At 36.1% G+C, this 27,414-nt stretch overlaps 1 protein-coding gene across 15 annotated transcripts in view; it reads left to right on the top strand.

The window, feature by feature from the left end:
- Bcas3 (BCAS3 microtubule associated cell migration factor) overlaps window positions 1-27,414 on the top strand; it is a 583,853-nt gene that overhangs the window by 117,510 nt on the left and 438,929 nt on the right. For all 15 annotated transcript variants that reach the window (XR_015443252.1, XM_021248678.2, XM_087191873.1 and 12 more), the window contains exons 8-10: window positions 322-429; window positions 5,859-5,935; window positions 20,002-20,078. Coding sequence is in view for 14 of the 15 variants with exons in the window: in XM_021248678.2 (XP_021104337.1) it covers window positions 322-429; window positions 5,859-5,935; window positions 20,002-20,078 (262 nt within the window). In the remaining variant the exon portion in view is untranslated. The remainder of the gene's footprint in view (window positions 1-321; window positions 430-5,858; window positions 5,936-20,001; window positions 20,079-27,414) is intronic.

Raw genomic sequence — 27,414 nt, 5'->3', positions numbered from 1 at the left:
GGTACCGGGGATCGAACTCGGGTCCTTGTGCTTGCACGGCAGGTGGTGAAACAACTGAGCTAAATCCCTGGCCCAATAAGGGATTTTAGTATTGCACTAAAAACCATGGTTTATTAGATATATATATATTATATTATATATGTGTGTGTGTGTGTGTATGTGTGTGTGTGTATATATATATATATATATATGTGTGTGTGTGTGTGTGTGTATTATGTAATATATCCATGGTGTTGGGATCAAATCCAAGGCCAGCACTCTATCACTGAGCTACATCCTAGCCTTCCTATTTTAAAATAATACCTTTCTTTTTTCTTTTAGCACAAGCCCTTCTTATTGCTGTGTGGATCTGTATTCACTTCGTACTGGGGAGATGGTCAAGTCTATTCAGTTTAAAACACCTATTTACGATCTTCACTGCAACAAGCGGTAAGCATTTATACCTCCTGGGCGTAGTAATTTAGTAATCTAGTAAATTCATGACTTAAATTTATTAAAAAATAATCTCAAGGAAAATCCTTCCAAATATGTCCATTGGAAAAGCTGCTGTAAGTTTTCTTGATAAATGTGTTCAGACTTCCAGTCTTGACTCACTGGGGAATTATTAATTCATTGTAGTGGATATAACCAGAATGTTAAAAACAAAATGAAAAAGAATTGAAAGTATCTGAGAAAACATAGAAAGTTTAATTTTCTTGTGAAACCTTTTATATATCAATGGATATGCTTCTGTATATTTGTATATTTATTGGTTTACTATGAGGACTGTGATTTTGGTGGGAGGACTCACTAAAACTTTTGAAAAATCTGTTTCTAAATGTAAAATATTCTTTAGCTTTTTTTAAAAACTGCTTTACACTTCATAATGCAGCTAAAACAGGCAGATTGATTTTCCTCCTTTAAAATTAGGCGTTAATATTCAAATCTAGGCTGAACTGATCCTTGACTTCTAATGATAATGACAAATTAACCACAGAATGTAAGAAAAGAAAGGAACCTTCAAACTCTTATTATGCAGTCCTTTCATTTTATATTTGAAAAACTGAAGCCCTATGATGATTATTAATGCCTTGATCACCAGTCTTGAATATAAAGTATAAATCTGCTGTCATCCAAAAGCAACAGAGAAAATATAGCAAGTGAAATACTTTCTGCTATATCAATAAATTCAAGGGAAACATGATATTCTCAGGTTAGATTTTAGAGATGCTTCCAAAAGATGTACTAACAATGCAAAGTAAACAAGGATAATCACTTGTTAGAAGTATTTGAATTTAAGTTCAACAACATTAAGGTTGAAGGAAACAGCAGAAACACCATAGTAGTGCTAGGGTAGCACATCAAGTTTATCACAATCACATATAAATGGTAAACAACATTATTGGATAGTTTGATCCCATAAATAATTCATTTAACCCAGAAAACTTTTCTTTGTCCTGTTGTGAACTAGATTATGTATTATTTAGCAAAAAAAGAAATCATAACATATTGTGAAGGAAGTACAGAGATTTTTTAGAGCACGCTTATATTACTTGTTTTAAATTTCCCAAGTACTTACTTTTTTTGTTACCTTAAATTAGAGAGGAAATCAAATCTGTAATTATGTATCATTGAAAAATTAATAGCAAAGTATGTCTGAAGCGAAGCTTTAGGAGCTAAGTAAAAAAATTTGATTCACCAGAGATTGTGGTCATCTATATCTGAATTTTCTCATTCTGCAAAAAGCATATAGATTAATAAAAACAATTATAAAGTCACCTGTAATGCATGGTTAGTTCATAACTATGCAAGAGCAAATAATATAACTTGAAATTTCAAATATGAGACCAGCAGAACTTGTTGAAGAACCTGTGCAAGAGATGGTCTGACACAGATTATGTTGAAGAAAAGAAAAGAAATTGTGGTTCTTTTTTTTTCTAGATGATACAGCAGCTTAAACCATTAGAGACCCAATAGTTTAAATGAAGTTACCAGAGGATGGGAACATGTGCAGGAATAGATGTGATCATGAAAACAACTTCTGTTAATGGGGAAGACAATTTTAAGGGGGAAAGTTGTCTTCAAATAAATAAGTGTAATAAAGGATAGATATGAAATAACCCTTCTTGAAACAAGGTAGCTGATTTGAAAGATTGGTCTCTCTGTGTCTTAAGCCCTCTAAATAAATCATTTTTGCCAGGCATGGTGGTGCATGCCTGTAATCCCAGCACTTGGGGGACTGAGACAGGAGGATTGCTGTAAGTTCGAGGCCAGCCTGGGCTACATAATGAGTTCAAGGCCAGCCTGAACTGCATAGTGAGACCTTGTCTCAAAAAACCCAAAGTTAGCAGTTATTCTGGGTCTCTCCCACCCTTGTATGTATGGATCTGTTGCATTGTTTAGGCAGATAACTTGTCATCTTAATTAACAATATTCACATTGAGAGTATTTGAGGAGCCTTATTTAAGGAATTATACTAAAGGATCCTCATCTGTACTTGGATCTGATATAGATGATGAGACTCTGCTTTTGCTATAAGGTGATGAGGGGTTTTGAGGGAAAGTATATACTTTCTGAATGTTGGAGGAATATCAACAATTGAGTAATTTAAAAATTTATATGAAGCAATTATGTTGGTATAGAAATATTTTTAGATTCTTTGATATTCGTTCTTTCAAGCACCAGGATTTAATTTCCCCAACCTTGAATGTAGGATGGACTTAATAGCTCATTTAAAATGACTGGAATACAGCAAAAGTTGTGATAAGCGAGGTGTACATGTAAGAAGGTGGGTATAATAAGAGAATAGCTTGTAAATATCAGATATTTTGATGTAGACACAATTAAAATTCAAATTAGGAATAGAAAAAAAGAAGAACACAAAGTACTGTAGGTGAAAGTGAAATGGTAACAAATGATTAAACAAAGAATTAAAATAGTCCAAGAAAGGAAATTAGGGGAGGGGTTAGAAATCTTCCCCCCAGAAAGGCAAAACATTCCACGTGGCGAAGGGGAGCTGAGACCATGTATTAATCATGTTCGTTAATGTAAATAAATTTAAATCGCCTATAACAAGATATTTTCAAATAGACCCAGTAAACGAACCAAAGGGTTAATCTCCCTGATGTCCAGACATATTGATAATTGGTTGTATATACCAAACACACTTTCATGATTGTACTGATGAAAATCTCAAGAAATAGGATCTTCAAAATAGATCAGTAAAATTATACAGTTTGAAGAGTAGAGATAAAAAAAATAGACAAATAGACCAGAGCCTCATGGAACTATTAGACAATATCAGAAAATTTAAGAAGATAAGTGAGAAAACATTATATAAAAATAATTTGTAAAAATTACACACATTTTACAAAGAACATAAATTTATGTACTCATGGTCCCCAGGAACACCAAGTAGCATAAGAAAGAAGAAGACTATTCCTGGATATATCATAGTAACATAGTAATATAACATAGCAACATAGGAAAATTAAAGATAATTTAAATACACCTAGATAAAATAAAGCACATTATATGTATGGAAATAATTTGAAGTATGCTGGACTTGTTTGGAGCATGTAGAAGAATTAGGAGCACTCAGAAGAAATCTTCCATTTTGTTACTTCTGCTACTTTCAATTTGTAGACTCTCCCTTCCTATAGAATGAGCTACACATCTACATGTGCACATGTATTAGCTCTCATGTATCCATCCAAATCTTTTCATCCTGACTGTATATTCCCTCCATGTACCCACCCCAGTTTTCTTAAATTAAGAGTTTTGTGATTTTCCTACCACTGAGCATACACTGTTCTCTCCATGGGTGCATTGGTTTTGAAGTTCTCTTACTGTATATCAGTCAGTTTTCAGATCTTGTTTTAGTGAGCTGTATTCAGGATTCATAAACCAAATATGTGTTCATTTATTGCTACATACCAGGCCTCAATTTCAGCTTCATGTGTTCATCAGTGACCAAAATTTCTTTTTTTTTTTTTTTTCAGTTTTTGAGACAGGGTCAGAAACCAAATTCTTGTCTTTATCACATTGTGTTTTTTTTAACAAAGACAGACTCTCAAATTAGGGTAGATGCCAACAGAAGGAAGTGGATGTTTGAAAGCTCAGCTGTACACAAAGTACCAAAGGCAAATCTGTCTTCTGTGAGGAACTCTATAGGATTAAAAAGAGCTTTGTCAGCTCCTATAATTGTATGTGAGTTGTGAGGTTTTGTACATGGATCAGTGAAGGAAAAGACCCTATGAAGGTTGAAAATGAGAAACTGATGCCCCAAATATAAAGGGGATTTGTGCCTTTGCATTCACAGAATACAGGTGCTTTAGGGCCCTCTGGACAAAGAACATCCAACAGCTCCTGGGCCTCACCTTTGAGGACTCAGAGTTAGGTCATCCTGTTACAAATTTGTTGTTCTGTCGTTTAAAAAGATATGCCAAGCCCTAAGCAGAGACCCATATGCTGTATTACAAATTTAAGCTAACACATACATGTATTTTTATACTTCCCAGAGGTTGTGGGTTGTTTGGTTTTGTTGTTGTCGTTTTTTGTTTTGTTTTTGAGGCAGGATCTCTCAATATAGTTTAGGCTGGGCTTGAACTCACTATGTAGTCCACGCTGGCCTAGAACTTGAGGTGATCCTCTTGCTTCAGCCTCTTTAGTGCTGGAATTACAGGTGTGTACCACCACACCTGAATTATTTGATCTTTTTAGATGATTAACAATTTGTGCAAAGAAATAGTACAGACCTTGGTAAATAATATTTACATATGGAAATGCTTTTTATTTCTATCAAGGTGCAGTGTGTAAGATGGCTTGAGGCATTATTATAGTAACAGAACACGGTTGAAGTTTACTTTTTTTTTTGGTACTGGGGATCAAACTCAGGACCTTGCACTTGCAAGGCGGGCACCAGAACCACTGAGCTAAATCCTTGGACCACTATTGAGTATTTTTAAGTAATAACAACCCAGTAAAAACAGAGAGCTCTTTAACAAACCTGGCAGGGGGTGAGCAACAGATAATCATAAAGATGTAATGGGAATTATTCATTAAAAGTTTCTTGTATCATCAAATATAACTGTTAACAAATGAACAAATTAATAAACCATGCATTTTAAATACTAAATTTTGGTTTTCCCCAGTAATTATTAGTATGTGTCTTAATATTTACCTGTACCTAATTTTGAAAAAATAATATATTATTTCTTTCAATTATAAATCTTTTATTAGATTTTTAGAAATAATTTTTAAACTTGATAATTTGTATTAAGATTCTAGTTAAATTCTGGGCAGGGGATTTAGCTCAGTCGTTCTGCCGCCAGCTGTGCAAGCACAAGGTCCTGGGTTCGATCCCAGGTACCAAAAAAAGGGAAAAAAGAAGAAAAAAAGAAAAAAGATTCTAGTTAAACTTTAATAAATTGAGTGAATCAGAACTGACTTATTTACACTGAGTCACATTTGTCTTAGATTTCTTTGTGTGTTGTGAAATTTAGCACTTAAAAGTGATAGATTATATAAATCCAATTTATTTAATTCCATAACTGAAGCAGTGAATAGTGAATTCTTTGTTGATACTATTCAGTCACAAATTTATGTATTTAAAATGAAGGGAAGTGAAACTTTATTAAGAGAAAAACATTTTATGACGTGATAGCTTTTCTTCAGTAACATTTTCTAGTCATCAACATCATCTAGTCATCATTTCTAGTCATCTTATACTTTGGACTTTAAAAGGCAGATAATTTCTACCTTAAATAGTTATAAGAAATGTTTTATTTTTAAATCTAGATGATTTAACTTATTTATGAGTTAAGGATTCATAGAATTTTATTTTCACTTGTTTTTCCTTTTTTTCCCTCCAATTTTAGGATTCTCGTCGTAGTGTTACAGGAGAAAATTGCTGCCTTTGATAGCTGTACTTTTGCAAGAAAATTTTTTGTTACAAGTATGTATCAAATTTTATAGGATGTCATATACTTTTGAGTTTATACTACTTGATACAGTCAGCAAACTAGTTATAATCATGTCATCGGTATTTCATTTGAATTATGATCTTCCTATGATTTTTGTGGATGTTCTTGTTCAGTAATTGTATGATAGGTAATTTCACCTTGCCAATGTATTATTATACATATTCTATATTGCCTCAGTTTCTTCTCACATACTCTCTTTGCTTAATTGTGATTAATTTCATATATCCATTATTTTTTGAAAGCACTTGTTAAACTACCTATTTACGTCCCATACTTTTTTTTGGTATGGGGATAGAACTCAGGACCTTGTGCTTGCGAGGCAGGCGTGATGCCACCGAGCTAAATCCAAGGCCCCTAAGCGTCACACTTGAGGAAGTAACTGTATTATCCTATTTGAGGATTTTGAAACTCAAAGAAATATTTCCCATCTACTTCTTCCCCTGTTTTTGCTCCACTGTAATAAATTTTCCTGCTCCCCAATTCAAAAGTAAGCACAGAATCTAGTCCGAAATTATGTGCTTAAGCACACGGAATTAATATATTTGATATGATGTGAAATTACATGTATGAAATTGTATCTAGAAGGGAAGGAGAAGCGGGGTGGGGAGTGAAATGGATAGATCTTGAGACCATACTCTTAAGTGAAATAAATCGGACACACGTGTTTAAATACTGCATTGTTTCTCGGGTGTGAGAAACTGAACATGGAAATAAGGACTGAGATGTATAATGGATGTTGGGAAATGGGAAGAAAGTGTTCATATGGGAAGGGGAACAAGGGAGGAGGGAGGGAGAAAGGAAGGCAGTGACAAGAAAAAAGTGAAAATAGCAGGAAAAAATGGAAACAGAGCTTCTGTACATAGGGAGGGGAGGGGGCTTGAGGGGAGGAATGGGATTAAATTTTTAAAAAAAAGAAGAAAGGGGACAGGGATTTAGCTCAGTGGCACTGCATCTGCCCCGCAAGCGTAAGGTTCTGAGTTCGATCCCCAGTACCAAAAGAAAAAAGAAAAAGTGAGAATGGGAGAGAACCCAAATAACTTCTTAGATATGTATTTGCTTATGGAGTTGTTGGACTTTGCAAGTAGTATATCGTGTCAGACAGCTTAGTAGGCTGGAACTTCTGCAGGAATCAGCAGGGCCACTCTGTAGTCCTAAGGCCATCGGGACAGAATTTTGTTTAATACATGTATGTTTTTTTGAAGCCCACATTTTCCATTTTGCATTCCTTTTCATCTTCTGCAACTGACCATGGAAGCTTTAGTTGAGTTTTCCCAGAGAGTCTGATGTGTACATTCTGAAGAAATAATTTAATTGATCTCAATTTTGAAATGAGCAGGGAATCTCGGTTGCATTTGTTGTAGCTCCTGAAATAACATGTCTTCTTACACAGATATTTACAGAGTATCTATGATGTATTAAGCACCCTGCAGTAGCCATTTTGTATGTATAAATGTTCTTTCTTTGATACAATTACTACAGTATATATTGGATATAATTATATACACCATACATCACAATTCATTATAGTACATTGTTTAACATTTTGTAGACCATGAAGAAAAATAAGACAAGCACATATCTTTATATTTATAATCTTTTTTCTGAGATGTGCAGTTATTATACATTAATATATTTGTTATATTTCTGATTAAATAGGAAAATAGAACCACGTAATGGTTCTATCCATTTATTCCAGTTAGATAGGTTATAGAGAGTCAGTCAGAACAGTGGACAGATATTTCAGCTAGATCCGGGTGCCAGATTTTTCTGAGCTGCTTTCATCCCATTTTAACAGTAGTTTTATGGTATTTATTATTCATTGGAAATACTTGTTTCAAGGCTTCTGCACCTCCTGTGACTCCATTTTAAGTGTATACTTAACAGTCTGTGTTTCATGATAGTGGATTTTACTGTCAGGTCAGGGCCACAGAGCTATCTTTTGGTTTTGTTTTAATTTTCCTTTAAAAAATAAAGATGTTATACTGCCTCACTTGAGTGGTAAATTGGAGAGAAAATCCAAAATAATTATTTGTTACAGTAGTTTAAATAATTGGTAAAGTACATTCTGAAATTTTAGCTCTGTTTAAATATTAGGTTCTGTTGGAATGCTCATGTTTCTTTGTAATAAATGGCAAATATAGTTAGCTGAAGTGACAAACAAGTTAGTAAGTTAGTGATGGTGACATTTATCTTTTAGCACATATTTATATTGTAGTTTTTTTGGTGGGTATAAAAATTTGTATTTCTAAAAATTCTTTTAATGTACAGTTTCAAAATTTAAAAGGCAACAATAGCTTTATTATGAATAAAAATTTGAAAATGAGCCAGTTTTTATATTAGTCTTAAGTTGGATTTGAGAGGTCTTTAATAATTTTGGTACATTGAGATTAAAAGATCCTTTTCATCATACTCATTTATTGATGAAAATGGACACAATTTGGCTTAATAGCATTTAACATAACATGTATGCTATTCTGTACATGAGTGTTTCTACTAATAGTATTATCAGTTTCATTTTAATTCTTTATCTTCTTTCTCTTTTTCTTAATGTCTTTTTTTTTTTTTTTTTGGTATCGGGGATCAAATTTGGGTCCTTGTGCTTGTGAGGCAGGCAGCAGAACCACTGAGCTAAATCCCCAGCCCTACTCTTAATGTCTTTTTAAGACATCTTTGGTTTACCTTACCTACTAAATAGTTCAAACAAGTATTAGTCTCTTAATTCTGTGAGTTCTTCATGATAGGAAGAAAAGATCTGGAAGTCTCAACCGTGTTTGTGGAGGTACACTCAAGTGCACTCATTTTACAAGTGGCATGGAGCTTATAACTAAATCCTAGTCATGTGGTTTGTGGTCTACAATAATGAAGTTTTAGTATTTCCTGATTCATGAGGAGTCTCATTCTCTTAGAGTGCTGTTTGTACAATGGCTTCCTTGGATTGAGATACCTTGCAATCTCTTATTTTATGTGGATTGCATAAAAACTAAAGTGTATATTACTTAAGAATATTCTAAAAGATATACTTTATATAAAAAGGAGTTCAGAAAACAGCAGCAACAACAAAAATTTATGATTTTTCTTCCTACTCTGAATAGTACTTATTGTGACATTTCACTTCACCCCTCCCTAACTTCATTACAAATACCCCTCGCAATAATAGTAATCGTTTTCATTTCACAGTTCCATTAAGCATGTCATTCTTCTTTTCAAATAATTCTATAGAACTTGAAAACCTTAGGGATCAGATTTATGCATTTACTTTAAGGTTGCTAAGAGCAATAATATCGTATCCCCCCATTCCTTCCAGCTAGTCTGAAACTACATATAACTTATACACATTTCTCTGTGTTTAGGTTTCTGTTATCACATAAGTGTAAGCCAGTTTTGCCTGTTAGTCACATGCAGGGATTCGGGACAGACAGCTGGTGGGGCTAGATATGCTGAGACAGCTTTTGTGGTAGCTCATTTACCTCTACTACATAGTTTTTCTCCTAGTGATTGGTACCAAGTTCACATCCCTTGTAGAATGAAAAGATCTTCACTTAATGAGGATGTTGTTTTGATTGTGCAAGCATTTAACTTCTAAAAGAGTCTGAAAAGCTCTTAGGTGAATGCCTTAGTTGTGTATGAATACAATGAAGGTACTGTAAAATAAGTAGAGACAGCTGTGTCCATCACAGCAAGCATCATGGGAGTTTGTGCCAGAGGGTGGATGGAACAGGTAGAGAGCTGATGGAGAACTGTTAACAGAACACATCCAATATGATGAGAAATGAGACACCTTTGTATTTGATTGTACAGAAAAGTTGGCTTTGAGCAGCTGTCTGATGTGGAAATCCAAAACCCAGGTATGATTAGGAAAACAAAAGACAAAGACTGATAGATGTCATTAGTAGTCATTTTAAGTGTCTTTAAATTGAAAGGTAGATATGAAGTCTCCAGGGAGACCAAAGAGTGCTCAGTACACAGTCTCTTTCCCTTGGTCTCTGGTTTTACTTTGAGGAGGAAAAAATATTTCTTATAGTCTTAATGGTATTAGTATATGTGTTCTTCATTTGTGATGATGAATAACCAATGTAACAAACAAATAAATTTAAAAGAGCTTTCAAATGCAAAGGTTTTTTTCTTTTTAAATTTTTCAATGAGGAACTTTACTTTCTATGCTAAGAATCCCATTTATAACATTCACAAGTAGACAGTGGTGAGTGTACATGAGACCTACGGGCAGTGCGAGTTAAAAGTTAAGACTTAACCCTAACCATTTGGGTTCTGCATCAGATGTATGAGGCCTCTGTGATATTTTTAGGGACTGGCCAGATAGTTGATTCTTAGTGGATACACACTGAGTATGTGTGGAGTGAACTACATTTGACTCTTCCTTTCTTTGCGTGTAATTCTCACCTGTTGAGCCTTAGATTGGCAGTTCTCCGTAATTCCTGTGTTTCATTTACATGAAAAATAAAAATAAAATAAGTTATCTCAAAGCTCATGAAACCTTTAAAAGGTCACTAATGAACAGTATGATAGTTAAGAAATATTCAGTGATATTTAGCATTTCCTGTGTAGTGCATTCATGGTACTTCGGAGATGTCATACATGACTGATGCCTTTCACTAATCATAGATATAATTAGCATTCATCTATTTCATGGCCTCTTTCAGTTCTTCGTTTCTTTTTCTTTTTGAGAAACATTACATTGTATGGATTTACTACATTTTATGTACTCATCCTTTCACAGATATTTGCTTTGTTTATACTTTTAGACTATATGGGTAGTTTTACATGAACGCTAGTACACAAGTTTTTTGCAGACATAGGTTTTGAACTTGAACATTTGTTTACAGATTCTTGTAATTATGTATGTTTCCCTGATGGGTAATGACACTGAGTAATGTGATTTGTGTATATACCTTATTTGTCTTTTCAGTATTGAGTTTTAATAGTTCTTTTTATATTCTAAAGCAGAATCACTCATCAGATACATGGTTTGCAGACATTTCCCACCATTCTGTATGTTGTCCTTTCCTTTTCTTTCCTTTCATTTGTATTCTTTTGAGTACAAAATTTTTAGGTTTTTATTTTAAATTAATTAATTAATTTACTTTTTGCTTTTGATACAAGATCTTACTATGTGGTTCCAGGCCAACTTTCTACTCATTGCATAACCCAGGCTGGCCTTGAACTTGAAGTCCTCCTGCCTCAGTGTCCAAACTGCTGGGATTACAGGCATGAATCATCTCACGCAATTTTCAAAATTTTTAGTGTTTTTAGAGTGCAACTTAATGTTTTGTTTTGTCACTTGTACTTTTGGTGTCATAAACAACTGTTGCTTAATCCAAGGTCATGAAAATTTACTGTGTTTTTTCTAAGAGTTTAATCAGTTTAGCTTTTCATTTTAAGTCTTTGATAGATTTCAGGTTAATTTTTTAAATGTGGTATGAGGTAGGGGTCCAGATTCTTTTCCATGTACATATCCACTTGTTCTGTTATTTGTTGAACTGAATATTCTTTTTCTATTGACATGTTTTGGTTCCTCTGTCAAAGATTAATTGATCATAAATGTAGGTACCTGGTTTTAAAAAATATCTTAAATTTCTCTTTACAAGGAAAAATAAGGCAGTGTCTCAATGAGTTTTTGGAAATGAGTTCAAATTATCTCTCCATTATGACCCAGATTCTAGGAGGAAGCCATGTAAAATTCTCGTGTGGTGTTCATGAATTTTACCTCATTTAAATGGGGAAACCTGAGTTCTTTTAATATTCAGTTCTCTCTTCTTACTTTGTTCAGCGACATTGTAAACATGTTAGAATTCATCTTAGCATTACAGAGGCTTCCTTGCCTGACCTCCTTCACTTATTTCCTTGTTTAGATGGAGGTAGAGGTAAAGGAGTCATGCTTATACAGTTGGGATAATGCTGAGCTGTTGATACTCTGCTTATTCTAGTTGTAAAATATTGTTTCGGTGAACAGGAAACAATTTGCACGCATTCTAGCATACTACAGTTCTTGAGGTCTTCTGAGTTTCTAAAAATATGGACTCAAATAGTGAAATTAAGCATTATAAACTATGTTTTCTCTTGTGTACTTAATAGCCTCTAATAGTGGTTGAGGTAGTTATCAGAATTGAGAGATCATATTGACATTTAAAGTTAATTCAAGAAATTAGAAACACACCTCTACTGTGATACCACTCATAGGTATTTGGTTCTCTTCTTGCTTACAGATTTTATATAGGAAAATCTTTTTTGTAGACCATATTAACATTCATTTCCCCACCTCTGAATAATATTATTTTACTCAATAGGAATCTATTATGTAAGTACTGCGCAATATATATTAGAGTATATTAGAGTGTGTTCTTCATACATATATTTTTAATGTCTTTTTCTTATATATACCACAATAATATGCCTTCAGTGGACATGGTAATAACACAGTTACCCAGAGTTCAAGTTCCCCAAATCCCAAAGCATTAAGAGCACACCTTTTCAAACTTTGGAGAATTAATTTTTTTTAATGAGCAAGAAAATGAGAAAAATTATTTTTTTTGTATTAAATTCTTTTATTGGTACATTGTAGGTATACAACACAATTACATTTCTCATTGGGAATTGTACCTTTACATAATGCATCTTGGTTCTTATTTTTTCCCCATTCCTAGCCCTCCCTTCACGCCCTCCACCCTTCCCTATTTACAAAGACTTTATTTCCATTTTTTCCATTTCTCATCATTTTTCCTTTCCCTTCTTTCCTTTCCCCTACCCCTCCCACTACCCCTATCCCTTTGGACCTTTTCTTCCTATTTTACATTATTGATTATTCATTCTAATCATTGGTACATTTTAGGTATACAATATAATGACATTCATCATTGGAAATTTGCACCTTTACATAGCCTCTCTTGGTTCTTATTTTTCACCCTTGCCCAGCCCTTCCTTCAACCCCTCCAGTCCTCCCTATTTACAAAGATTTTGTTCCTATTTTTCCATTTTCTCATATTAATCCTATTCCCTTCTATCCTTTCCCCTAGCCCTCCCACTTCCTTCCCCTTTGCCCCTTTTCTTCCTATTTCACATTATCTATTATACCTTTTAGTCCTTATTTACACTTTCAGTTTCTCACACCAGAGAAACTATTCGGTATTTACACGTGTGTCCTATGTATTTCACTTAAGAGTATCACCTCAATGTGCATCCACTTAGCTATAAATGTCTCTAATTTCTCATTTTTTATGGGTGAGTAGTACTCCATTTTATAAAAAACCCACATTTTCTTTATCCAGTCCCCAGTTGATGGGCATTTGGGCTGTTTCCAACTTTTAGCTATTACAAACTGTGCTGCTATGAACATGGGCGCACATATATCACTGTGGTATGATTCTTTTAAATTCTTTGGGGAAGATCCCCAGCAGTGGAATAGTGGGGTCAAATGGGACTTCCAGTCCTAGTTCTTTGAGGTATCTCCATACTGATTTCCACAGTGCTTGCACCAGTCTGCACTCCCGCCAGCAGTGGAGCAGGGTTCCTCTTTCCCCACAGCCCCGGCAGCATTTGTTATTGGTTGATTTCATGATAGCAGCCATTCTTTCTGGAGTGAGGTGGAATCTCAGCGTTGTTTTCATTTGCATCTCTCGAATGACCAGTGATGTTGAACATTTTTTCATGTATTGATTTGCTATTTCTACTTCTTTGTCTGAGACATGTCTCTTCATTTCAGATGCCCATTTTTGGATTGGGTCTTTAAATTTGGGAGGTCTGATCTTTTTAAGTTCTTTATAGATTCGAGATAGTAGACCTTTGTCTGAGGAAGAGCAGGTGAAGATTTCTTCCCACATTGTGGGTTGTCTCTTCACACTGCTGGTGGTTTCTCTTGCTGTGCAGAAGCCTTTTAATAAGAAGAGATCCCATTTGTTGATTGTTTGTGCTAGTTCACAGGCAACTGAGGTTTTGTTCATAAAATCTTTTCCTACACCGATGTCTTCAAGGGTTCTACCTAACCTCTGTTCCAACTGGTTCAGCGTTTCTATTTTAATATTTAGATCTTTAATCCATTTAGATTTTAGTTTAGTGCATGGTGAGAGATACAGGTCTAGTTTTAATCTTTGGCAAGTTGAAGCCCAAATTTTCCAGCACCATTTATTAAAGAGGCTATCTTTCCTCCAGTGAGGGTGTTTGGCTCCTTTGTCAAAGATGAGATGGCTGAGTGTGTTGTTTCTGCATCTTGTAATCTGTTCCACTGGTCCTCAGGTCTGTTTCTTTGCCAGTACCATGCTTTTTTTTTTTTTTTTTTTTTTAATCACAGTAGCTTTGTAGTAGAGTTGCAGGTTGGGGATTGTGATACCCCCTGCCATGTCTCTGTTACCTAGAATTGCTTTTGCTATTCTGGGTCTCTTCTTGCTCCAAATGAATTTTTGGATTGTTTTCTCGAAGTCTATGAAGTATGCTGCTGGGATCTCAATTGAAATTGCATTAAATCTATATAGCAGTTTTGGAAGTATGGCCATTTTCACTATATTAATCCTTCCTACCCAGGAGCAGGGGATGTCTGTCCATTTTCTGATATCATCTTCAATCTCTCTTTTCAGAGTGCCATAGTTTTCAGAGAAGAGGTCTTTGATTTCTTTCATTAGGATGATTCCTAGGTATTTCAGTTTTTTGGATGCTATTGTGAAAGGAATTATTTGCCCTATTTCTCTCTCAGTGAGTCTGTCATTCGTGTAGAGGAAAGCTATTGATTTTTGTGTGTTGACCTTGTAACCAGCTACTTGACTGAATTTGGTTATTAAGTCTAGAAGACTTTTGGTGGAGTTCTTGGGGTCTTCTATATAGAGTATCATGTCATTTGCAAATAATGACAGTTTGACTTCTTCATTTCCTATCTTTATTCCTTTTATTTCTTTCTCTTGTCTAATTGCCGTGGCTAATGTTTCCAGAACTATATTGAACAAGAGTGGTGATAGTGGACATCCTTGTCTTGTTCCTGATTTTAGTGTGAAGGATTTCAGTTTGTGACCATTTCGTATGATATTGGCTGTTGGTTTTTCATAGATGGCTTCTATCAGTTTGAGGTAGAGACCATCTATTCCAATTTTTTGTAGAGTTTTTAACATAAATGCATGTTGGATTTTGTCAAATGCTTTTTCTGCGTCTATGGAGATAATCATATGGTTTTTGTCCTTGGCTCTATTGATATAGTGTATTACATTAATTGATTTTCATATATTGAACCATCTCTGCATCCCTGGGATGAATCCCACTTGATCAGGCTGTATGATCTTCTTGATGATCTTCTGCATTCTATTTGCCAGTATCTTATTAAGGATTTTTGCATCTGTGTTCATTAGTGAGATTGGCCTATAGTTCTCTTTTTCAGTTGGGTCTTTCTCTGCTTTGGGGATCAAGGTGATGCTTGCTTCCAGGAATGAATTTGGGAGTGAGTATTGCTTCCCTTTCAATTTCATTGAAGAGTTTAAACAGTAGTGGCAGCAGTTCCTCTCTAAATGTCTTGTAGAATTCAGTAGTGAAGCCATCAGGGCCCGGGCTTTTCTTAGTTGATAAGTTTTTAATTACATTTTCAATTTCATTGGTTGATATTGGGTTGTTCAGAATTTTTAGGTCTTCTTCATTCAACTTTGGTAATTCATATGTATCTAGGAATCTGTCCATTTCTTCTGTGTTGTCCATCTTATTGGCGTATAGGTTCTGGAAGTAGGTATTGATGATCCTCTGTATTTCTGCTGGGTCTGTTGTAGTTTCACCCTTTTCATTCCTAATTGCATGGATTTGGGCCTTTTCTTTCCTTTTTCTGACAAGGTTGGCTAAAGGTTTGTCAATTTTGTTGATTCTTTCCAAGAACCACCTCTTGGCTTCATTGATTTTTTTGTATTGTTCTCTTAGTCTCCATTGCATTGATTTCTCCTCTGATCTTTATAATTTCCTCCCTTGTATGAGCTTTGGGGTTGTCCTGCTCTTCTTTTTCTAGAAGCTTGAGGTTCAGCATCAGGTTGTTTAATTGGGCTCATTCTGTTTTCCTAATATGCGTATTCACTGCTAGGAATTTCCCTCATAAGACTGCTTTCATTGTGTCCCATAGATTCCGATATGTTGTATTGTCATTGGCATTTAATTGAAGGAACTGTCTGATTTCTTCTTTAATTTCCTCTGTGACCCATTGGTTATTCAGAAGTGTGTTGTTCAATTTCCACGTGTTTATGAAATTTTTTGAGTTTCTTTTGCTATGGATCTCCAATTTCAACACACTATGGTCTGATAATATACAGGCAATAACTTCAATTCCTTTGCACTTTCTTAAACATGTTCTGTGTGTGAGTATGTGGTCTATTTTTGAGAATGACCCATGTGCACCTGAGAAGAATGTGTATTCTGATTTTGTGGGGTGGAAGACTCTGTAAACATGTGTTAAGTTCATTTGTTCAAGAGTTCGATTGAGTTCTAGTATTTCATTACTTACTTTTAGTGTAGTTGATCTATCTATTTGTGACAGTGGGGTGTTGAGGTCCCCCACTACAATTGTGTTAGTGCATATATGACTTTTCATGTCTGTTAGTATTTGTTTTATATAGTTGGGTGCACTAGTGTTTGGTGCATAGATATTTATGATTGTCATCTCTTCCTCTTGGATTGTTCTCTTTACAAGGATGTAGTGTCCTTCTTCATCTCTCTTGATCAGTGTTGGTTTGAAATCTACTTGATCTGCCAAGAGGATAGCTAGTCCTGCTTTTTTTCGGGTTCCTGTTGCATGCAGTATTGTTTTCCACCCTTTAACTTTCAGTCTATGAGTTTCCTTTTGAATTAAGTGTGTTTCTTGTATGCAGCATATTGTTGGATTTTGCTTCTTGACCCATTCTGCCAGTCTGTTTCTTTTGATTGGTGAATTGAGACCATTAACGTTGATGGTTATAACTGAAACATATTGACTTTTCATTGCCATGACTTTTTCTTTTTGTTGGGTTCTCCCCCTTTACATTTAATTTCTTGTCATGCCAGTTGGGTTCATTCTGCTTCGCTTCCTGGGGTTGTGATCCTCAATGTCTGTTCCTAGGCTATTGTGTAAAATTCTTTGGAGTGCTGGTTTGGTATTCACGAAGTTCCTAAGGTGCTCTTTGTCATGAAAGTATCTTGTTTCTCCATCCATTTTGAAAGATAGTTTTGCAGGGTACATCAATCTGGGTTGGAGGCTGTTTTCTTTTAGAGCTTGGAATATGTCACTCCAAGCTCTTCTTGCCTTGATGGTTTGTGTTGAGAAGTCTGCTGTGATTCTGATGGGCTTTCCTTTGTATGTGATTTGTTTCTTTTCTCTGACTGCTTGGAGAACTTTGTTCTTCTGTTGTGTTTCTGGAATCTTAACAATTATATGCCTATGTGTAGATTTTTTTTGATCAAGGCTACTTGGAGTCCTATATTCCTCACTTATATGTATGTCAAGCTGTTTTCCCCTGCTTGGGAAGTTTTCTGTCATTATTTCTGTGAAGAGATTTTTTATGTCATCTGCACTCTCTCCTGTTTCGTCATTGAGCCCAATCAGTCTTATGTTATTCTTTTTTGCATCATCTAGCAGCTGCTGGATTGATTTCTCATGTTCCCTTATAATTTTGAAGCAATTTTTCTTTTCTTGGTCACTAATTGCAATCTTATCTTCTATATCTGAAATTCTGTCCTCACATTGGCTCATTCTGCTGTGTAGACTTTCAATGGAGTTTTTCATGTCCTGGAAATCTATTTGCATCTGTTTTATGGATTCCATTTGTTTCTTATGTTGGGATTCCATCATGTTCCTCAGCTCCTCTCTAGATTTATTAATCATGTCTTGCACTAGGGGCACAATTTCTCCTGTTACCTGAGAAATTATTTCTGATTTCATTTTTTCCAGATCCCCTTTTGTTGCCAATTGAGTGGGTCCAGGTGGTTGAGTATCAGAGTGTTCCATCTCATTTCCCTTTGGGGTTGCTGTAGGTGATCTGGAAGTCTGGTTTTGAGACTTATTTACGTGTTTTCTCATTTCGACTGGGGCGGGGGGGCTGTTAGCGCCTGCACGGATTACCTCCTCTGAGCTAGGTGAGGTGGGACAGGGGCGCTGGGAGCAGTGGTAGGGATGGTGACCCAAAAGCCCTTTCCTGTGGGCTGGGAGCAGCAGAAGGGATGGTGGCCGGGAAACCCCTTCCTCTGGGCCAGGAGCAGCGGGACAGAAGGTGGCCCCAAAGCCCTTTCCTCTGGGCTGGGAGCAGCGGGAGGGATGGTGACCGGGAAGCCCCTTCCTCTGGACCAGGAGCAGTGGGACGACGGCTCAGAAGCCCCTACCTCCGGGCCGGGAACAGTGGGACTCAGTACCTTGGTCTGGTGGTCTGGTGTCCTCTGCACCTTTGTAGTGTGGAATCAGGTGGCTGCCTGTCTGCAGCGGGGTGATTCGGTGTCTTCCGTGTGACTCAGGACCTTGGTAGGGCATGCACAGACCTGCCTGTCTGCAGCGGGCTGATTTGGCGTGTGTTCCGCGTGACTGGGGACCTCGGTAGGGTGTGGGCAGACCTCGAGAAAATTTTTATTTTGTGTTCAAGTCCTATTTAGTTCATTATCTTCAAAATAAAAATTGAAAATAGATGGTAATTTAGGGAACTCAGATGAAAATTGATTTATAGTAGAAGCAATAGTATTGTGGGCCTCTTTGATGCTTGTGAGTATAGCAACAGGAACATAGAATGATAATCAAATGCCACTGAAAAAGTGTCCTGAATTCAGAGAATTGAAGAAAGATTTCTATTCTACAACAACTTTATAATGAAAGAACTAGCACTTAGCTGAGCATACTATTTGGTATTTGAAAAAATAGTTGTAAAGGACTATTTTGTCATTTTTTCTCATGTTTATAAAAATTTTTATTAGTACGTGATTGTAATACAATTATTTCATTGTGGAGAGTTGGTACATGTACATAACATGTCATGAATATGCTTTTGATCAGTTTTGGTGTGTTGTCTAACTTATTCAAATGTATTTATGTATTTTTATTTTTAGGTGTTTTGAGACAGAGGCTTGCTTTGTAGTTCAGGCTGGCCTTGTCCTCACTATGTCCCCTAGGCTGGCCTTTAACTCATAGAGATCCTCCTGCCTCAGCTTCCTGAGTGCAGGGATTATATGCATGCTCCACTGGCTTGAACATATTATTCAGTGCTATGTTTCAGACATTGTTCAAGGTAGTGGAGATTTAGCACTGAACAAAAGGATACAATTCCTTGAGTTTACATATCCCCCTGGTTAAGTTGCATAGGGATTGAAAATGAATTACTTGTCGCAGAGCAAGTGAGTGTTATTGGCTGACATGGAAAGAAGACTGCCATTGAGTGCTGAACGTAAATATGCAGTGTTAATGTAGTTCCTCAAGATCTTTTATAGAGGCCCCCTTTGAGGATTGCTTGTTTTTTCATTGGCTCACACCTTTGTATTGTTTTTTTTCCCCACTAGCATAGTATTGTCACTTTCTTTTAGGTGTAACTTTGATAGTCTTTTTTTTTTTTTTTTGGTACCAGGGACTGAACTCAGGTCCTTGTGCTTGCACAGCAGGCGGCGAAACCACTGAGCTAAATCTCCAGCCCATAACTTTGGTAGCCTTATTTATCTTTTGTCCTTAACTTCCTAAGCCTGTCGTGTCCTTTCTTTTGGCTCTTTTAAAATTCCTTTTTTATTTATGCTCTTTAGGTTCAGAACTTAAAGTGGTCCTATTAACTTCATTCCCTTTTTCAGGCACAGCAGTGTGAGATGGCTGCTTATTGTAAAAACGTGGTTCCTGTTTTTTCCAGATTTGTTTCATTAATGGAGCAGAGTAAATACTGAAAAGACACTTAAGTAGAGAAAAAAATGTACCTCATTTGGCTATTAAAATAATGACTAGTAGTATGGGAATTTCATATGAGAATTGAAAAAAATAATAAGCATTTGGCTTTTCTGTTTTTCTGACAGCAACATTGGATGCATGCATGAACAAAAAATTATTAAGGAATTTCTCAATACTACTGTTTGAAATTTTTAGGTTGTTATCCTTGTCCCGGGCCAAACATGAATCCTATTGCTCTTGGGAGCCGTTGGCTTGCTTATGCAGAAAATAAGGTAAGATGTAGCCCATTTTTGGGTTATTTGTAATGGAGCAAGTGTTTAAGGATTTTCCATAGGAGATATGTTTATTCCATTGGTGATTACTGATAATGAATGTTTACCTTGCTAGTTTGCTTTGGTTTTCATTGTGCAATCAATATTTGGATTCCTAAGAATTTATAAATTTTTGATAGTTGTCCTTAAACCAAGACTCAGTAGAACCTAATTTTTAAATTGGCTTTCTTCTATATAAAGAACTTTACTCCAATAATATTAAAAGTACAACACTGAGATTACAATAGCAGTAGTGTTGAAATAGCAGCAGCAGTTTCTGTGAAGGTAGAAATCAGGAGACAGGAGTAACTTCTAGCTTCATTGATAGATTGGAAACCTGGCCTGTGAAACTATTTCTTTGGCCATGTATGCTAACAAATAGATCAACAAAAGGGTGCAGCTATTTGTTTTAATAATTAAGTAACAGATCTTCACTTCCTTTTTCATATTTTCCAGTTATTTATCAAATTGATTCCAAGATTTTTATAGTAAATGGTATTATGTTTATGTAGTAAGAGATTACTTATGTACAATTCAATGCAAAACATAAATTAAAATTTTATATAAGAAAACATAAAGTAATTTTTATGTCAGCATTCTCCATGTGGATGTAGAATAAAATCTAAAAAAGAACTGAGGCATAATCTCAAATCCAAGCCTACCTTGAACAACTTAGCAGGATCCGATTATGAAATACAAAATGGGCTGGGGATAAGTCCAGGGCAAAGGCTCTGGGTTCAATCCAATCAAAAAGGCAGACAGAGAAAAAAAAAAGAAAATGAAAAAAAAAATAGTGCAGACTTCAAAGATTGTGTCATTTTTATTGGTTACAAGTTTATTGTATCTTGAGGTTATTATGAAATAATATGAAATAATTTTTGACAAAATCTGGATGTGGTAAGTTAAGTATTTTGTGAAGCCACAGAACCAGTAAATCTCTAGCCTATGAAATGTACAAAATCAAGAAATGACTAGGGAAAGTCATTTTTCTAGGTGAATTCCTTAATGTCTTCTCCAAAAATCTGTCTGCAACAATTACGATATTTTACATTTTACTGAGTGTTCTATTTATGTTCCATCTTCTTTGGTCTCTTGATTTTTCTAGTATTTCTCATAAAAATAGCTCCTTTGTAATTACTCCTTTCAAACAAGACAAGCTCTTGTGGAAGATATACAGTGGTATCTTCTTACGTTTATGTCTGTAGTGTATTCCCCTTGAGTGATGGAAACATCCAAGAAGAAAATGTATAAATTGTCCCTTGCCTCTTGTAGATGTATTTTCACATGAGGAACTGCCCATTTTGGATTACATAATGTTTTTGAGGGGCAAGAACTCCGTAAATACATAACCTGGATATGTGCTAGGTGTTCTTGCACATATGTTTGTAATATCTGGTGTCACACACAGACATCAGGTGATGTAGTGGCATTCAGAGGAGTTTGCCCATTGAATGCTTGTGCCATCATGTAGAAAGACCTCACCCTTCCCATTTGAAATGGGGTCTTGCTGTGCTGCCTAGGCTGGCCTTGAACTAGTGATTCTTCTGTCTCAGTTACTTGAGCAGCTGGGATTGCAGACATCCCCAAATAAAGATCATTATGTAATATTTTCATAAGAACTATTCATTACCAGTTTTCAGTTTTCTCAGGTGTTAGGCCAAGTGTGTGATTGCTAAATTGACTTAAATTTTGCAGTAAGTCTTTTTCAGTGAAAATGCTGTTTGATTATAAAATATTTTTATCTATTTATCCATTTTTATTTGAGTATAAAATCTTAAGTAAGAAGCCAGGTACCTTGATGTAGTTTACTTTTTAATATTTCTTTTTTTTTTAACTGCACTTTTACCTTGGAAAAGGTACAAGATTAATTATAGTAGAAATAGCACAAAGCATACTTACGTGTCCTTTAAACAGTTTATCTTCTGAATCCTGTCAGAGTAAGTTTGCACATGTCATTACCTGTAGGTACTGATCAGCCTTTTTTTTTTTTTTTTGGTTCCTTGAGACACAGTCTTGCTCTGTAGTTCAGGCTGGCCTTGAACTCAATACTGCATTTCCCTGAAAATAAGACCAGCTCTTATATTAATTTTTGCTCCAAAGTATGTAGTGGAGCTTATTTTCAGGGGATGTCTTACTTTTTTTCATGTACAACAGTCTACATTTATTCATGTACAAAAGTTTGCATTTATTCAAATGTAATCATGTCATCTTCTCTGGGACATCATCATAACTCTCCAAACCTCACATTCTGACCTGAATTTCTTGCAACTTTACCCCCTGTAAAACCATGGCCCCAATCTCTCATGTCAAAGGGCAATAGAGCCCCTCCTTAAATGTGCACTTTTTGTCCATGTAGCCTGCTTGTAGTTCATCGGCAGCATAACTCTCAGTGATGTTATCTTATGAATTCTTCCTCTAAGTCACGACCTCTTGCAGACCGGGCTTCACAAAATTTCCATTAAATCAAATGTTAACTGTACACATAACAGACAGAAGAGGCAACAAAAATGATGACAGTTAAGAGGGATGAAAATGATTAAAATGAATAATTGATAATTTGAAATAGGAAAAGGTCCAAAGGTGTAGGGGTGGCGGGAGGGGAAGGGGAAAGGGAAGAAGGGAAAGGAAAAATTATGAGAAAAGGAAAAAATGGAAACAAAGTCTGTGTAAATAGGGAAGAGTGGAGGGGGTCAAGGGTGCAGAGGTTATGGGGAAAAATAAGAACTAAGATACAGCATGTTCAGGTACAAGCACCCAGTGATAAATGTAAATGTATTGTATAACTAAAACGTACCAATAAAGATATTTAAAAAAAAGAATGATGGTCCAAGCAAGGCCGCAAGATGGTTGTGGGGTTCTTCTGTGGACCAAGTGCAGAACAGGATAATTGGTTCAAGACCAGGACAGTTAGTTCAGCAACAAACAGAAGAAACTACTGAGGCAGCTGAAATTTGCAGATTGCCTAGAAAAAAAGGTGGACGTGAGCAAAGTAACTTTGGAGGTTATAAAGCCTTGGATAACAAAACGAGTAACAGAAATTCTCGGATTTGAAGGTGATGTTGTGATTGAGTTTATATTCAACCAGTGGAGAATCCAGATTCCAAAATGATGCAAATCAACCTGAGTGGGTTTTTGAATGGGGTAAATGCTGAAGAATTTATGGGAGAACTGTGGCTCCTGCTGTTAAGTGCACAAGAAAACATTGCTGGAATCCTCTCTGCTTTCGTAGAACTAAAGAAAGAAGAAATAAAACAGACCGATTGAACAAGAAAAATTGGCATCCATGAAACAGCAAGATGAAGACAAAGATAAGAGGGATAAGGAAGAAAAAGCAGCAAAGGAAAAAAGGAGAGGTCTCGAAGCCCAAGAAGACGCAAACCCAGATCTCCTTCTCTTAGAGGATGAGCTTCCCGTCAGGAGAAAGAGAAAGCGCATTCTCAATCTCCCTGTTACAGAACCAAGAGCCAGAGCCCTTCCCCGGCTCCAGCAAACAAAGAAAAAACTCCAGAGCCCCCTGGCCCTTCTGTGAAAGTAAAAGAACCTTCAGTACAAGAGGCCACATCTACTAGTGACATCCTCAAACTTCCCAAACCTGAACCCATGCCAGAACCTAAAAAACCTTCTCCGGAAAAAATTGTGAAAAGGAAAAGAGGAACATGGGCCTCACTCCCAAAGAAGGCAGCCCCCATCTCCAAGTACCAGGCCCATCAGAAGAGTCTTCAGAGCTCCAGGACCTAAAAAGACCCAAATGGCTGCCTCACCAAGTCCACAGTCTGTAAGAAGGGTTTCCTCCTCTCGGTCTGTCTCTGGATCTCCTGAGCCAGCAGCTAAAATGCTTCCAGCACCTCCATCCGTGTCCATTCTCAGCCACCCTCTACAGACTGGTCACCAGTGGTGCTGGTGGAGAAGGCTAAAAGCCCAGTGCCAAGCCCTATCACCAACCAGGAATTTGGATCAAAAAGGAGGCGGGAAGAAAAAGGGTAAGAAACACAAAAAACACAAGAAGGAAAAGGCTGTGGCTGCAGCTGCCACTGCTGCTGCCAGAACCACATCAGCACAGAAAGAACCCCAGGCAGCCCCAGAGCCACAAGAAGGAGACTGAAAATGAAGCTGAAGATAACTGATGACAGAGAAGCACCTGAGGTAAAAGCCCTGAGATCCATGAGGAAGGCTTAAGTGTCCCCACAGTCCTAGGTGGAAATGTTTGTTAGGATGTAAATTTTATTTGGTTTGCACTCAATTCAGTTTCAAAATCGCTAAAATGTGTTTGAGCTCTAGACTATAACATTTGTTGTAATAATTGCTAGGTTGAAATTCACCCTGTAAAAGGGGAGGGGCATGGATTTACATTGCAAAAGGTGCCCACAGTGTATTAGTGACATTCTTTCATTGACAGCTGACATAAATTCATTTAGAGTAAAATATTGTAAACCAAAAAATCGCTTTTTTTAAAGAAAAAAGGGGTTTAAGAAACTTGAAATAAGGATTAAAATGTGTAATAGAAATGGGAAGATGTTCAAATGGGAAAGGGGACAAGGGAGGGCAAAAGGAAGGAAAGGTAACAAGAAAAAAATGAAAATAGAAGGAAAAATAAAAACAGAGCTTTTGTATATGGGAAGGTTGCGGGGTGGAGGGAATGGGAGAAAAAGAGGCAGGACACATCATGTACAGGTGCGAACTCCCTACAATGAGTGTTATCATTATTTATATCTAAAATGTACCAATAAATGTTTTGCTTAAAAAGGGGGCTGTGTGTGTGAAAAAGAAGAATGATGGTCCACACAAAAGCAACAAAAAATTGCAAGCACCAAAATTCAGAAAATATCTTTTAATTTCACATGAGTGCATTAAGTATGTCCATTACAACACATGATGTAATGAATTATGAAGATTCATATTAGACAGCCACGTTAGTTCATTAGCAAGTGTGTGTGTTATTCATGTGCTGTGTCTCTACTCCAGTTGGTCATTCAGCAAGCTCATCTGTTTACATAAACATTTACTTCTCGTCCAAAGGCACCCACTTGGATATTTATGAATATTTCATTATAATTTATGCATCAGTATCAATAATGTTATTTACATTTAATTATATATTAATATTATTTTATAACTCAGTACATCTGTTGTGTGTTGTGATGGTTGTACTAAATGCATCTGGCTAATGATCTTAACTGGGGCTTATTTTTGAAATAGGGCTTAAATTACGAGCATCCTGAAAAATCATGCTAGGGCTTATTTTCCAGTTAGGTCTTATTTTGGGAGAAATACTCTGTCTAGCCCAGGCTGGTCTCAAACTCAGTTTCTACTGTCTCAGCCTTCCAAGTGCTTTGATTAAAGGCCCACACCACCATACCTGGTTTAAAACTTAGTTTTTGTTCTTTGTTTGTTTGTTTGTTTTGTGGTGTTGGTGATTGAACCCAGGACGTTATGGATGCTAAGCAAGGGCTTTACAACTGAGCTATACTCCTAGACTTGATCAACCAATATTGTTGAAATACTTTATTATCCATATTCCAGTTATGTCAGTTAACCCTGTAGTATCTTTCGTAGATTTTTTTCCCTCTATAGCACAGGATTGATTCCATCTAGGATAACATATTGGATTTTTTGGAATGGCCCTTTAATCTTTTAAAATTACATAATATTCCCCAATCTTACTTTTTCCATCATTGCTACTTTGGAAGAATAGAACTTCCCAGTACCATCCTCAGACTTATTCTGTTGTTTGTGTTGTCTTTTGCTTTTGAGGAAGGGTCTCACTGTGTAACTCAGGCTGGGTCTCAAGCTCCTGGCCTTAAGTGAACACCCCTGCCATCCTCCCCAGTGCCGGAACTACATGTGTGTACCACCATGCCCAGCTTTTTTTTTTTTAATAGAATGATTTTTATTTTGGATTTTCCTAACAAAGTGAACATCCCCCCAAAAGGACAGTTGTGTATAATGACTAGTACTGAAGATTATGCATGTAGTTTTTGAGCTAGAAATACATAACCTAAATATAAGGAAGTGAATATATCTGAAAAACTCAGAATGATCACCATTTTTAAAAAGCTTAAAATAGTGATTGTTCAGTCCACAATTGAACTAGAATGTCATTATTTGGGTTTTCAAATTGTCCCAGAGTTGGCCATTGGAACACTTTTCTGGCTGGTTTCTGTGACCTTGTGGCATATTCTCATTTAAAACAATCCAAACAACGGGGGAAACTTATTTCCTTACTTGGTGGCATAGGCTATATCTACACTCATCTTGTACTCAACCTGTGTCAGCCTTGAATCTGTTACTTCTGGCTATGCTGCCCTCCCCCCCCCTTTCTGAGACAAAGTCTTGCTGTGTAGTTCAGGCTGGCCTTGGACTTCTTATGTAGCCCAGGCTGGCTTCTAATTCAGCAATCCTCCTGCCTCAGCATCTCAAGTGCTAGGATTACAGGTGTGTGCCACCACACCCAGCTCTGCTGATTCCTTTTAATCAGGTGTGTTGTTTAAAGGGTAAGCTTTGTCTGGTAAGTGTACTCAAGTCTTTGCTTCTAGCTGTTTTTGATGGACAGTGCTAGAAAATAAATAGTACATGCATGCAAAGACATATGGGAAAATACACACATATACTTGCATACCTATACATATACACATATGTGTGTTTTAGAAATCATGAATTCACACTGATACTTCCAAAAGGTTCTTTCTTGTCTTCTCCATTTCATATTCATGTCTCTTTTGCTCAGTGATGTCCTGACATCAGCACATCTATTAATACAAAAAAAAACAGTTGCAGAATTGCTTGTCCATACCACTACAGAAGTCAAACAAAGTAAAGAGGTCAGAAATGTTTTCAGTTGTACTTCTGTCATTGCCATGTGAAACTGAAGATGCGCCATCAAGTACTATCTCATAGGTTATTTTCTTCAGTTTGCTCTTTATCCTTTTCTTTCTTCCTTCCTTCATTTTGGAATTGGGTAACATTTCTTCTAATTTTTATATTTTATTTACAGTTATATAATTTAGTATATTTTACATAATTCATTTATATTTCCCTTTTCTTTTAGGAGAGGTCACACAGTAATAGTATGTATGCTCTTTGGTATATTACTTTTTTGTTAATTCCTTTAAATTAGAACATTTGACACAGTTTTACACATCTTTAATTTTATTAAGCCAAGTTATCATCAATTTCCATATCAGTCTGTGTTTTAGAGACCAAAATTTTAATGTAGAAATGTTGACTCAATTGTGGTCAAATTGAAAAGGTAAGAGTTTTTACACATTTGTGAATATTTTAATTAACCTGAAGTAGGGAA

This window comes from Heterocephalus glaber, unplaced genomic scaffold, assembly GCF_053883595.1.
Source record: "Heterocephalus glaber isolate CG9 unplaced genomic scaffold, H.glaber_assembly_v1.0 deba00001564, whole genome shotgun sequence".
Lineage (NCBI taxonomy): Eukaryota > Metazoa > Chordata > Mammalia > Rodentia > Bathyergidae > Heterocephalus > Heterocephalus glaber.
The sequence above is the reverse complement of the archived record's forward strand: the minus strand, read 5'-3'. Positions and strand labels throughout refer to the sequence as shown.